This window comes from Geotrypetes seraphini, chromosome 1 (genome assembly GCF_902459505.1).
Source record: "Geotrypetes seraphini chromosome 1, aGeoSer1.1, whole genome shotgun sequence".
In the NCBI taxonomy this organism is placed as follows: domain Eukaryota; kingdom Metazoa; phylum Chordata; class Amphibia; order Gymnophiona; family Dermophiidae; genus Geotrypetes; species Geotrypetes seraphini.
The window spans coordinates 536,945,016-536,958,937 of NC_047084.1; the positions used below are offsets into that span (position 1 = coordinate 536,945,016).

Genomic DNA, 13,922 nt, shown 5'->3' on the forward strand with positions numbered 1-13,922 from the left:
ACCAGGAAGGAGAAAGCCTGCCATTTTGAAGAGACAATCCCTCCTGCTGTCCTTCAATTTAAAGGGATGGAGAACCCCCGGAGGCAGGAAGGAGTTGGGTATCCTTCCTACCAATTTTATTTTTTGCTTTTTTTAAAGTACTGGGGACAGGGTCATCGAATGGCTCTGGGGGGAGGATCGGTGGAAGGGAGGAATTAGGGGGGAAGTAGTTTTTTTGGTTGTTTTTGTTGTTTTTTTTATTGGTGGGCAGGAGGGGATTTTTTGTGGTTAGGCTTGACAGCTCAGACCCTACTTTCCTGTCAGTGCCTGAGCCAATCAGTGCTGAGGCACTGACAGGAAAGTAAGGCTACAACAGCTCAGACCTTGCTGGAAAATTTTGCTCGTAAAAAGTAGGCAAAAATTTTAGAATCCTCAGAGTGCTCATATTAATATTAATGATCTCATTGTACTACCGTTTTAATATTAATGATCTCATTGTACTACATTTGCATAGTACAATCAGAAGCTGCTAGGAAGCATGGAAATGAGCCGTTCTGAGAATCGGCAGATAAAATACTTGGATGCTAAACCAACTAGGACTGGTTTAGCATCCATCATTAAATGCATGGTGAGTTTTGAGAATCTGGCCATGAACCTTCATTAGCAGCTCCTTGGGATGTTTCTCCCACTTTAAATCTTTAGCTTCCTTCTGACGGATTTTTTTTAAAAAGACCTTCGATTTCCCCCCCTCCCACCCACCAATTCCATCCCCCAGGACCATTCGATGCCCTCGACGATGCAAGTTTTGAGAATCCAGCCCTAACAGACTAACAGTCTATTTCCAGGTACATGCTTCAGCCAGGAGCTTGAATTCTGATTGGACTTCCTGATCTCCTAGTCACTTTGAATACTGCCTTGAAACCAGCTGCACTTGAAACCAGCTGCACTTTTCAAGGCTGTGTTGTTTGTTCCCCTGATGAGCCAAACATTGGTGAACCAAGGTCGCTTGTTGGGAAGATTGGAGAACACGTGACAGCGTTGGAGCTCAAGTCGTCTTTTGTCAGCTAAATCCTTGAACGTGCCTCCGGGTGACTTTGCCCTTTTCTAAACCCGAGCTGTTCTGTGACGGAGTTTTTTTGCCAGTGAAAGTATCAAAAGCAGTTTTGATTTGTACCTTTTGGTTCTATGCTGCTACCTTAAGTCTGAGGCTTTTACTCCCTCTTTTTGGGTGCATGCTGGGTTTGAAGAGGGGGGTTACCTCGGTGCCACAATCACACAACATTTTGAATCATTATATGAACATATTATATGTTGTGCTTCCTTGTATAATTTGTTAACACACTAGTATAGGATATTGTCATCCTAGTTTTCTTCACGTCCCATATTATACAATCTAGCTTCCCCTTTGATGTCCCTTCTTGTTCTGTTAACCATTGCTTCCCCATGTTCCTACACTGTTCCTTTCCAGCTCATTGAGTTGCTCTGTACTACCTCAAATCTGACACTGCTAGTCCCTCCTTTCCTTTTTGGCAAATAGAGAACCTTCCTTTCTATCCTAAGAGTCTTCATTTCTAGATAAATTTTAAACACTTCACTTTCTAAATATCTTTTTTGTTATTTGAAAAAAGTAAAGAACCCTCAGGAAAATTGTTAATTAGAAATTAAATTTAAAGATTACATTGTCAATTGTAAGTTTCCATTTATTGTATTTTGACAGAGAGAGTCTGCCATGGGCAAAATTCCCATGTGGCCTCTAGCTCATGAAAAGAATGCTGGGTTTTATACCCTTTCCTGACAAAGTAACATCTGTATACTCAGCAATCTATTTCAAGCATTCTTATGCTATTACTTTATCCTTTCAGGCTGTGAGAAAATGCAGGATGTGATTCTTCCATACTGTGTAGTTTTCTTCTAGTACTGTTATCTTTGACTTTGGGTTTAATTCTCTGTTGATTTAAACTAAAAACAATTTCTGTTGCTTATTCAGACACCTCTGCTTCAAAAATGAACCCTTGCTTTATCCATGGACACTGCACTACCATTTGCACACTAGCTAAGGGTCTTGGCCAAGATAGGTTCAAATGTGCCTTTTGATCTAGTTCTTTAATTTATTCAGCATTGTTCCATAGTTAATGTTATAAGGTTTTGATGGTTCAATTGTTTGTACTCCCAAATATTTAATGCTGGAGGTAGCCACTCAGCCTCTTCTCTTAGAATATTTGTAAGATTTCCAAAATTTCAGATTTTTGCATATTCACTTTAAAGCCTGCTAATCTACCGTAATCTCCAAATTATCATTGGTGGTATATGCAGTCTTCTACTGTAAACATAATATCCATGATTAGGGTAATTCTATAGATAGTCTTCTGCATCCCATCCCCTACATCCCTTGAATATCCAATTCCGCACTCATCCTCATTCTAGTTCCTAGGGACAATCCTGGCGCATTCCTCTCCCTAAGTTAAAGAAATCTGAATATCCACCATTCACTTTTATGCAAGCTTTAAGATTTTTGTACATTGCTTTTATCTACCCATGAAACCCCAATCCAAATCCCATCTTTTCCATTGTATCAAATGTAAAAGGCAGCTGGTTTAATACCTCCTTGGCAGCAATTGAAACCAATAGCAAGGGCAGTTCTGGATTCTTTGCCTCCTCAACTAGTTTAAATTCTTCTGAATGTTGTCTCTAGCCTACCATTCCAGACTCAAAATTACATTCCTCAGGTAGTTGACCAGCACCTTTGCCAATGTTTTGATATTCAAATTCAGAAGTGAAATTATTCTAGTAGACCCACATGTTCTGGGTCAGTGCTCAGCTCTGTTTCGGTTAACTCTCCCAACCATATCACATCATTAAACAGTTTCTCTGGAGGTCTTGTTATCTGTTAAGCAAAGGTTCTATAAAATTTTGCTGTTAGCCTTTCCGATTCTGCTGGCTTGTCAACCTTAAGAAACCTAGTAACTTCTCTAATTTCATCCTATGTAATAGCTTGATCTTCTCTGGTTAATGAGCCCAGGGTAACTGAATCTAGATAATTCTATCTTCTAGACTAAGGTGACCATACGTCCCGTTTTCAACGGGACAGTCCCGTTTTCGGACCGACCGTCCCGTTGTCCCGACTCACCGCTTCGGGACATTTCAGGGACAGCGTCCCAAAGCTGTGCGCGGGGACACCAGGATGGGCGATCACTTTCCCTCCCTGCCGCGCCGATTCAAACCCTGGGCCGTCGCCGCTGCTGCTTCCCGACGTCATTTTAGACGTCAGAGAGAAAGTTCTGGGCCAGCCAATCGCTGCCTGGCTGGCCCGAACTTCCTCTATGACGTCAAAATTGATGTTGGGAAGAAGCAGCGGCGGTGGCCCAGGGTTTGAATTGGCGCGGCAGGGAGGCAGACTGGCAGGCAGCGGCGGTGCAGGGACGGATGGGGAGTTTGAATCCGCGGGGGGGGAGGAAAGAGGTAGGCAGGCTGGCTTTGGGGAAGGGACAAGGCAAGGGAAGACATAGGAAGGAGGTACTAGGGACACAGGACAGAGGTACTGTGGACATGGGAAGGAGGCACAGGGGCACTAGGGACATAGGAAGGAGGCACTGGGGGCACTAGAGACATTGGAAGGAAGCACTGGGGTTCTAAGGACACAGGACAGGCACTGGGGACACTAGGGACATGGGAAGGAGGCACTGGGGGCACTAAGAACATAGGAAGGAAGGAGGGAGGGAATAGAAAGGGACAATTGTTGGGCCTGAGTGCAGAAAGAAAGAAATGAAAGAAAGGATACACAGTCAGAAGGAAACACAACCAGAGACTCATGAAATCACCATACAGCAAAGGTAGGGAAAATTATTTTATTTTCAATTTAGTGATCAAAATGTGTCAGCTTTGAGAATTTATATCTGCTGTCTATATTTTGCACAATATTTGTCTATTTTTCTATAGTTACTGAGGTGACTTTGTATATTTTAAAGTCATTTGCCTTGACATCTTTGAAAACCCCCCCAAATATAAATGATAATTAACATTTTCTCTGCGTATAGTGTGCTTTGTAGTTTTTTTTTATTTTAAGGTTACCATTATGAATTAATATGAAGATATTATGTGTACATGAAAAATGAATGGAAGAAATTGGGGGCAGGGCTAGGGCAGGGTTGGGGGCAGGACTGACAATTAATAGATGAAAAAAATAAATGGTCACATTATCCTAGACCCAAGTGCCTAATCCTCTTCATAGAATCCTTGAAATTTATTTCTTATGTCTTTCCCATCTGTTATTTTACCCTTCCATCTAGATCTGCCCTACTTCTGTTAAAAGCCGACTTGCTTTATTCTCATATTTATAAAACATTTGCTTGGCTTTCAACATTTTCCAATTACCCTCTTCCATGTACATCACCTTTCCCTTTCCTCTATGAGAAAAGCCTTTCATTTTAGATTTCTTCTAAACTCTTTAACTTTCTCTTAATCACCAGATTTTTTTTTTTATTATTATTATTTTTTTCCTTTTGGGTTCCCCACTTGATAGATTGAACAAATCTGACAATAGTATGGGGCAAGTAAAAGATAATGCTAGGAGGAGCATAGTAAATGAGTAGGGCCTATAAGGCATCAAAAGTGTGACAAAATATTGTAGATCCTGAACTAAATATATACCAGTATTAATTTTGTACAAGACTAGCCGTGAATGTTCATTTTTCAACAGTGGGGTGACATGATTCCAGTGCTTAGTGCATGTGATCAATTTTATTGCTGTGTTTTGAATGATTTGTAACCTTTTATATGTATTTTAGTCGGAAACCAGAGAAAAGGGCATTACAACAATCCAAAAGCCTTAGGACAAAAGCACAAAGCAAATTCCAAAGAGCATTTGATCGATGAATGATTTTATGGGAAAAATGTTTCATCTTAAAAAAGCATTTTTGTACTATGGACGAAATATGGAACTGAAAGCTTAATTGGTCATCGAGAAAGCCCCTAGTATTTTCTTGGAGTGAACTTTATCGATTTTCACATCTGAAAGCTTACGTTGAGTGGGTAATAAAATACCCAGGGTCTGTGAAAATGGAATGGCGTTCATCTTGTCAGCATTATTTTATTTTATGAGTTTACAACCAAGCAGCAATGGTGTTTAATTTAATATTCAAAGATGAGATGGATGAAGGGTTCATATGATCAGTAGTACCTAACTATTATATGTCATCAGCATACATAAAAGAGGTAATTTCTAAAGAATGAATCAGAGTAGCTAATGGTGCCAAGAAAATATTAAACAATATTGGGGCCAAAATTTCACCCTGAGTTCTGCATGGTTACATTTCCTTCAGAGCAATTGGATGTTTGCAAATACCAGCAAACAAATATTCTGTGATCTCATCACAATAACAGATTACCAGAAAGTCTACTTTAAAGAACCACTGCAGAGCTGCAAATGACTCCCATGCTCATAACATGTTCTGTACTGTTCTGTACTGAAAAGATGTAATTACACGGTCAAGTCACATAATTATGACCACCTGCTAATATCCAGAATAACCGCCTCTGGTAGCACGGATGGCAGCCAGATGCTGTGGGAGTGACTCAATAAGATGCTGGATGGTTGCTAGAGGTATGTGGAGCCATGCAGTATACGCAACAGTTGCTGATAGGTGCATGGTGGTGAATCCAGTTGCCGAATATGTCGATCGAGGTGGTCCCAAATGTGCTCAATTGGGTTAAGGTCTGGGGAATTCAGAGATTAGGAAAGTAGCTGAAAATCATGGCCCTGCTCTGTTGCATTGTCGTATTAAAAGATCCTGTCACCCATAGAGACGACTGTCAACATGTACAGGTGTACTTGATCGGCAAGGATGAAGAATACCCTTATTAGTTGAGAGTGCCTTCCAGAGGTATCAAGGGACCCAAACCATCTCAAGAAAGCATTCCCTAGACCATAACGCTGCCGCCATCAGCTTGTGTACATTCAACAATGGTTGCTGGGTGTTTGTTCTCAGTGGTTTCACACCTGATGCGCCAACATCCATCCATTCAGTGTATCTCAAAAAGTGACTCGTAGGAGAAGGCAACCCTCTGCCAGTTGGTGCAAGTCCAACATCGGTACTCTTCTGCAAATTGCAGCCATTTTTTATGAAGAACCCTTTTGAGTACGGGTGCAGTCACCAGCCATCTGCTCCGAAGCCCCATTTGCAACAGAGTTCACAGCACAGTCATAAGAACATAAGAATAGCCTTACTGGGTCAGACCTATGGTCCATCAAGCCCAGTAGCTCATTCTCACAGTGGCCAATCTTGGTCACTAGTACCTGGCCAAAACCCAAGGTGTAGCAATATTCCATGCTACTGATACAAGGCAAGCAGTGACTTCATTTTGGACACACATCTCTGCAAGTCCCCTGGTCCGTTTTGATGGTGAGTTGCTCCACGGTAGTGTTCAGCCTGCATCAATCTGCGTAGCCAACACTCACCTCTCACATTGATGGCGTGTTCTGCCATTTTCGTTGCCCTTGGCGAGGGGGTGTCGATGGAGAGGGCCATCAGCGTGGGGGCGCCTTTTTTTTTTATGGGACAGATTGTGTGTGTGTAACACACGCACATCTGTGCCGTTAAAAAAAAATAATAAAATAGAAGCCCTAACAGCAGTGACAGGAGGCTGCTTCCCCTGTCACTGCTGTTAGGACTCTGCGCATGTGTCAGTCGCTCACTGAGCGATTGATCTGTCGGGTTTGCATGCAAATGATTTACATGCAGACTTGCTAGTGCATCGTTCGCTCCTGGAGAATCAGCTAACAGTGACCCAGTCGATATCTGTAGAGCATCCAGGCCTTAGAGTCTTACACACTGGTCTTCTCAAGTATCTATCAACTCTTGCCGTCCCATATGTCCTTGCTTGTTTTCTCTGTTCTATTAACAATCATAGATTGGTTTTATTTGCTTCATTACAGTCGAATTGGGAGTCTACCCAGAATAATGCCTTTTTCTTTCTTGGTTCCCTTCCATTGGAATAATCTGCCTCCAACATTCTGGTCAAAACTATCTTAGCAAAAATTTAAATCTCAACTTAAAATGCATTTGTTTAATAATTGTTTTTTTAACACATAAGGGATTTTTGTTTCGTTTCTTGTTTGTCTTCTCCCAGGGTTGTGCTGAAAGATGACACATGCACTGCACTCTTTTTGTTTTAATTATTTTTGTAAGTTTCAATTGAGTCTTTGCTATTTTATGGCATTCTTTTCTTTCTTTGCAGTTTAGTGTATTTCACCGCCTAGTCTTGTTCTCAAATTGGCTAGTATAGTAAATTAGAATAAACATAGAAACATAGTACTATTGTGTATTATTTACACCATTGCTGCCTCCCCAAGCAACATTTTTAAAAGAACAGAACAAAGCATAAATTTGTGGAAATGATGCAGGAAACAAAACTTGTGCACCCCTGGTTTTAGTCTCTATTAGCATATCTATCAAAGAGACTAGTAGCACCTTTATGGGGTGAAGTGGGATCTTGTTCTGGAGGTCTTATGCTTGAGTAAATCAACCAATCTCTCTCTTGTTTTATCATCCCATTTTCAGTACAATCTTAGTGTTTTGCTGGGAAGCCCACACTGAGCACAGGTCCACTGGAAAATGTGGTTTTTGAGCATAGGAATAAAGCTGGCAGTTAAACTGCAAAAAGCAAATTTTACACTATACTGCTGCCAGGGCACCTTCAGAGGAAAAAGAAGTGTTGCTTATTCAAAAACAGCAAGTTGGAAAACAAACTATATGAAAGAACTAAGGGGGTGCTAAGCGCTAACATGTCCATTATATTTATGGACGTATTAATGTTTAGCGTGCGCTAAATCGGCTAGCGCGCCTTGGTAAAAGAGGGGGTAAATGTACACATTTTATGAAAAGGGGTTAAAAAAACCTTAGGGGTCCTTTTATCAAGCTGCGCTAGCGGGGTTAGCACATCAGACATTTCATCACGCGCTAACCCCGGCGGCCGGCTAAAAAACTAACACCTGCTCAATGCAGGCGTTAGCGGCTAGCGCGGCAGGCGGTTTAACGTGCGGTATTACGCGCATTAAGCCCCTACCGCAGCTTGATAAAAGGACCCCTTAGCCCCGGCTATGGATTTCCTCCGTTTATTTATTTATTTTTTCTCTTCCCTCTCTTCTCCTTTCTTCTTTTCTTTGTTGAGGGTGGGGGTGTTGGGGGAGAGGCCTTGCTTTCTTCTCAGGGCTCATCAGAGTAAAGGGCTCTGTTTGCATGGTATTTTGGCCTAGGGCGTCTGGGCATCCCCAGTGGCACAGGGTTGGGCTGATGATTGTTATTGGTCTTGGATTGTTATTCTTATTTCTTCCTTTATGATGGCTGGATGGTTTTGGCTAGGGGGTGGGCTGGGGAAGGGGTTAAGTTTGGGGGGTGGGTGGGAGTTGGGGGCATTGTTGTTCATTTTTGCACACCTGTACCTTTTGCTGTGTTCTTTTCAATTCAATAAGAATTGATTTCCTGCAAAAGGACCCCTTAGTGTGAGTTAGAAAAACACGTGCTTTATCTATTTGTTTGGGGGTGGGGTGAATACAGTTTTATGCACCATGGACATCTTAAGAAGTTTGATTTAAACAGTAGCTTATTTTGCAAACTTCTGCATCAGTATTTGGGTTGGGGGAGTGGGTTTTGGAATACCAGAAATGATATCCTTCAAAGCAAACTCACAGCACTTTAATGTTTTTACCCTGTATGTATGTATGCCAAGGCATGTATCCTACTTCACGTTGGTTGCTTGTTTGGTAGGGTTACCATATGGCTCCAGAAAAAGGAGGACAGAATGTCCTCCTTTTTCCTGGAGCTATATGGTAACCTTATTGTTAGGAGACTTGTGAATGAATTGAGATTGCTGTAGTAATTCCTAAATTAAAGATAAATTTTCAAGTTAAGTTTGAGTCCCCGTGTTGGCAGGAAGCCAACCTTGACTTTCTTTACTGCATGAACCTAGTTCTCTCTCCCCTTGCTGTCCTGGAGAATGAGGCATCTCTTCTTTCCTCCACAGGAAGAGATGGCAGAGCTCAAAGCGCAACTCTACCTGCTGGAGAAAGAAAAAAAAAGCATTGGAGCTGAAGTTAAGCACCCGAGATGCCCAAGAGCAGGCCTACCTGGTGCACATTGAGCACTTGAAGTCTGAAGTGGAGGAACAAAAGGAGCAGAGAATGAGATCACTCAGCTCAACCAGCAGCAGCAGCAAAGACAAAATAGGCAAGGTCCGGCACTGCTATTTCTAAAGCAGATCAGGTGGAATGTGCACATGTTTTGGGTAGCTGAAGTTTAGTGGTTCAGTTTTGTTATTATTTTAATGGTTAAACAGGTTTTGTAACCTGTAAGGATAAGCAGACAACACTACAAGGGGAAAACATTTTAGTAATGTTATTTGTTTAATTGCATGTTTAATCACCATGGCAATGAATGTGCAATCACTGACTTTTACAAAATCACACTCAAACATTGGTCAACATGAAGTCTTAGGTAGATTTTCAAAAGTTTCTGAGAAGATAATGGATACCTAGAATTGCATTACCAGCGACTGGTGTTGATAAACCAAAATTAGTGAAGAGTTCCAGCAGGTGTAGGACAGACATGGAGTGTGATGATAATTACCAGAGATGGAGTAAGGCCAGTGGTGACAGGTGGGTGGATCAGATGGTACATAACTGCTGACAGCTGCTATGTTACTAATTTATGAAAGAAATTGGCCTTCATTAATTCAAAAGTGTAAAATGGTAGAATCATAGCTTGAAATCTATAAGTTACTACATTGGAAATCTGAAAGTTGTAATGAGTAAAGCATCAACGTGCAGTTAGTTTTCTCACATGGCCTGAATCTCCTACATTGGTTTAGTAAAGAATGATTTTTAGCCAGCTGTCATAAACTTAATTTCAGCTTTAACCCTGCTGTCTAGGTTATGACTGAAAATAAGTCTGAATGTAGCTGGCTAAACGTTAGAACCTAATTTTGCAAGCACTTTTCCCGTAGATATACAGATTTGGGAAAATAAAAAGACTTAGGGGCTGATTCTATAAAAGGTGCATAAAGTTAGGTGCCTAACTTAGGCCCCTTTTACAAAGGCAATTATTGTGGTGGGCTGCAGTAATTTCCCCAATGCTCGTAGGGATTCAGTGGATGTTAGAACATTTGCCACGTAGCAGCTGCTACCGTGCCTTTGTAAAAAAAAAAAAAAAGGGGGGGGTTAATTGGTAAAATACCCTTAATAGCTTCAATAATTGGTTAAAAAAAATTTTAATTGGGGGATAGGCGCCTATCTGATTCTATAAAAGATAGGCACCTAAGTGTGCGTTTCTATAGGTGGAGTGTGACGTAGGTAACAGTAAGCGCGATTTTCCAAAAACTTATGAAATATAGGCCTTTAAAACCATGGCCTACATTTCAGGCGCCTAAGTTTTTACATAGGCACCGCTAGTTGCGATTCTGTAAACAGTGCTTAAGAGAGATTGACACGCAGCCGGCACTATTTTTTTAGGCGGCGTTTATAGAACCAGTCCCTTAGTAAATAAAGGTCCATGAAGTGCTGAATTTAGGCCATCCTTTTCTGCACTTGTGGTTGACCAGCCAAGTCCTCTGGCAACCATAGAAGTACTTTGAGACCGCACTTTTTTTCAGCAACTAAATCTAGGCATCTAGATTCTGCTTGTTGTATTTGATGACATTTTTGTTTGGCAGGATCTAACAGAAAATTGGCCCCATAGTTGTTAAACCGATGCCAAGTATGCTTAATATTTTTCCAGTTGATACAGGCCCACTTGATTCTGCTGTTCATATAATCCTATTGCCACTGATATTAATATTAAGATTTATAAATAACCAGATTTGTTTTTAATACTCTGAAAAGACTTTAGTTATTATATATAGTACCTCTAGGACTACAACAGTGCCTTAAAGTAAATTTATCCTTGATCAATCTTAACCTATGACATCTGCTTCTGTTAACTTCCATGCATCAAGTAATCTCTCAGTGATAAACACATAAGTTCTCTATTCAACAATTTGTCTACAGAAGTAACAAATGACTTTGCCTTCAATGAATATATTTTTCTCATTGTAAGGCCATGGATTGTAAGTCTCCATATAGTAACATAGAAGATTGCAACCAAGGGTTAATTGGCCCGCCTCTTCTGACTGGAAGTTACTGTCGTTTGAAAAATGAGCTGTCATTTGAAACGAATATTGTTCTCCAATAAGAGTGCACACTGTTTGCATATAGTGCCCCCTTTTCTTGGAGTGTGCATTATATTCACATAAGAAGGGAGTCAGTAAATGGTGCTCACAGTTCAGTGCCCAGAAACATCGGCGCTAAATGCAATTCTATAAAGGGTATGTAAACTTTATAGAATTGCACTTGACACCAATTATGCACTGAACTTTTAGGTGCCAGACTTATGCCTGATAAAAAAAAAAAACAGATGTAAATGCTGGTGCCTAACTCAGGCACAGGCTCAGGTCGTATCCTGTAAATCCATGCATAACCTTTTGTAATGCTCCTGACATGGCCCTAGCCACACCCCCTTTCAGATTCTCAATGTAAAAGTTAAGTGCTGAACGGTACAGAATAGCATGCAGATAGATGTGCACGCAAATCTTAATTTTAGACAATTAACTGCAATAATTGTTCTTGGTGCCCAATAATTGCTAGTTAAGGGCTTGTTACTCAATTAAGTTGTGCATATAACATAGGCATGCATTTTGGGTAGCACATATAGAATCAAGGGGATAATGTGCAAGCAATGGTTCACTCATGTGCTCACTATGTGCAAATAACATTGACTCCAATAAAAATATGCACTGTAATGACATATTTTGTTTCGAAACTTTCTGGCGGCCCATCTATAGTTCATGATGCTTAAGCCAGGGACGTGTCACATGCAAACCACACCGTTTTGACCTTCTGTGGGTTGCTAATCATTATCCAAGTCATTTTTGTTATCTTCACTTTTTTTGTCTACCGTTTTGGGGAGATGAGCATATATGTTCTCGTACTGTACTTAAACCAATACCCGGGGCCTTCCTCTATGTTTTTTCTGCAGAAGGATGTCAATTTTCAGCTCCTCTATGTTCTTAATCTAGACTTTAAGTACCATGCTAGCTACTGCTCTCTGTACATGCTGTAGGATATTTACAGTCAGTCGTGATCTTATCTTCCACACCTCTGGTATCTCAGCTGGAAAGCCCAGACCAGACCAATAATGCAGACAGTGGATGTGTATGTTACTATCCTGGATGCACACATTCAGAGCGAGAGAAAGAGCAATCTTTTGCTCTTTGTCATCTAACCAACTTGAACAGGACAGCTAGACTTGAGCAATAGCATCACTAACCCTTTTATAGATGATTTTATGTGATTGGAACTGGCAGGGAATTGGGAAGAACTCTTGAACACATGCCCTGAAGGTCAAATACCAGGACAAATCAAAAATTAAAGTCAATTATTAAATTATGTGATAACCAGAACAGAGCTAGCGAAATGCAACATATGTACTCTTTCATTGCCTGTTGGATAGCTCGTCCATGCAGAGTACATCGCTCGGCCTATAGAAACATGGATGCTCCATTGCAAGATTGCACCATCAAAGAACAACATGCATTAGTGCACTTTCTTTGGGCAGAGGGAGTTAAACCTTTGGAAATCCACCATCAGATATTGACTCAGTATGGACATAGCACTGTGATTCAATGAAAGGTTTATGAGTGGATAGAAAGGTTTAAAGCGGGAGGAACAGGTATACCCAATGAAGGTCTTTCTAGTTGCCAATTAACATTGCATGCACAAGAGCACATTGACAGGGCAGATGATTTGATTAGAGAAGACTAGTAGATAATGGTGTCTCAATTGACTGCAAATTGGATATCAGCTATGGACCTGCATTTGCCATAATGCATGATGTTTAGGATACAGGGAAGTGTGCACACGATGATTTCCCAAAACAGCTTACTGATCTGCACAAGCAACAGTATGGAGGATATGACACAGTTCCTGAGACAGTATGAAGATCAGAGTATTCTGGAGAGAATTGTCACCAGTGATGAGACATGGGTTCATCACTGTGACCTAGAGAGCAAAAGACAAAGCATGATGAGATAAAGGAAATGATGCTCACCTGGCTTCAGGAGCAGCTAAAAAACTTGTTCTCTGCAGGAATTCAGAAGATAGTTTGAATGATGCAACAAATGAGTTGTCTTGCATAGGGACTATGTGGAAAAATGATTTGTTCAGTTGCTCACAGTTACTTCTATTGAAGCCATTAAATGTATTTTTCCTTTACTTTTTGATTTACTCTTGTACATTCTAAGATTTTAAATGCAGTACCTAATGGAAAAACCATGTTTATCCTCTGCTTGGCAGAATTCCTTCAGGCTTGGATCTCCCTTATCACTATATTTGTTCTTATCTGTTGATGAGACTGGGCTGCCTTTAGTCTCATCACAGTGGCTGGATTGGATCCACCAGGGTCCTCTAGTAACTCACAGGGCTCCTCAAACCTTTACAATTGGCAATTTAATTAAAGACTAAAAAAGAAAATACAAAGGCTGAAAAAGTATTTCCAATAATGGGGCTTTTTATTAGGCAAAAAGGTAAAAACAAAGCATTTCTACTTAGTTTGTGATCATAAAAGTACCACAGTCCCTCGTTAATCATTTGCAAAGCACTGACTTTTATAATGTTCTTATGTGTCATATCTGCTTAATTAGCATATTCATGTTTCTAGGGTTATAGGGCTAATTGTGTGGTTTTCCTCTCAAGCTGCTGCTGTTTCCTGTTTCTCAAATTAAGCTATAACTTCATCTTCAATTTTAGACTAATTTTTTTCTCTGTAGCAAATTAAACATTTGTAAAGCATCTCGTTATCTCTATATATTTTGCAGAATTTTAGCTTTCTCTGTTTCTTATAGGAGTCTTATTCTAATAA

General features: G+C 40.5%; 1 protein-coding gene across 1 annotated transcript in view; it reads left to right on the forward strand.

Annotated features, from left to right (window-relative positions):
• Positions 1 to 13,922, forward strand: part of MCC (MCC regulator of WNT signaling pathway) — a 572,218-nt gene that overhangs the window by 518,407 nt on the left and 39,889 nt on the right. Inside the window, 2 exon segments of the mRNA XM_033929092.1 lie at positions 8,998 to 9,045; positions 9,047 to 9,205. Of these exon segments, the coding sequence (XP_033784983.1) occupies positions 8,998 to 9,045; positions 9,047 to 9,205 (207 nt within the window).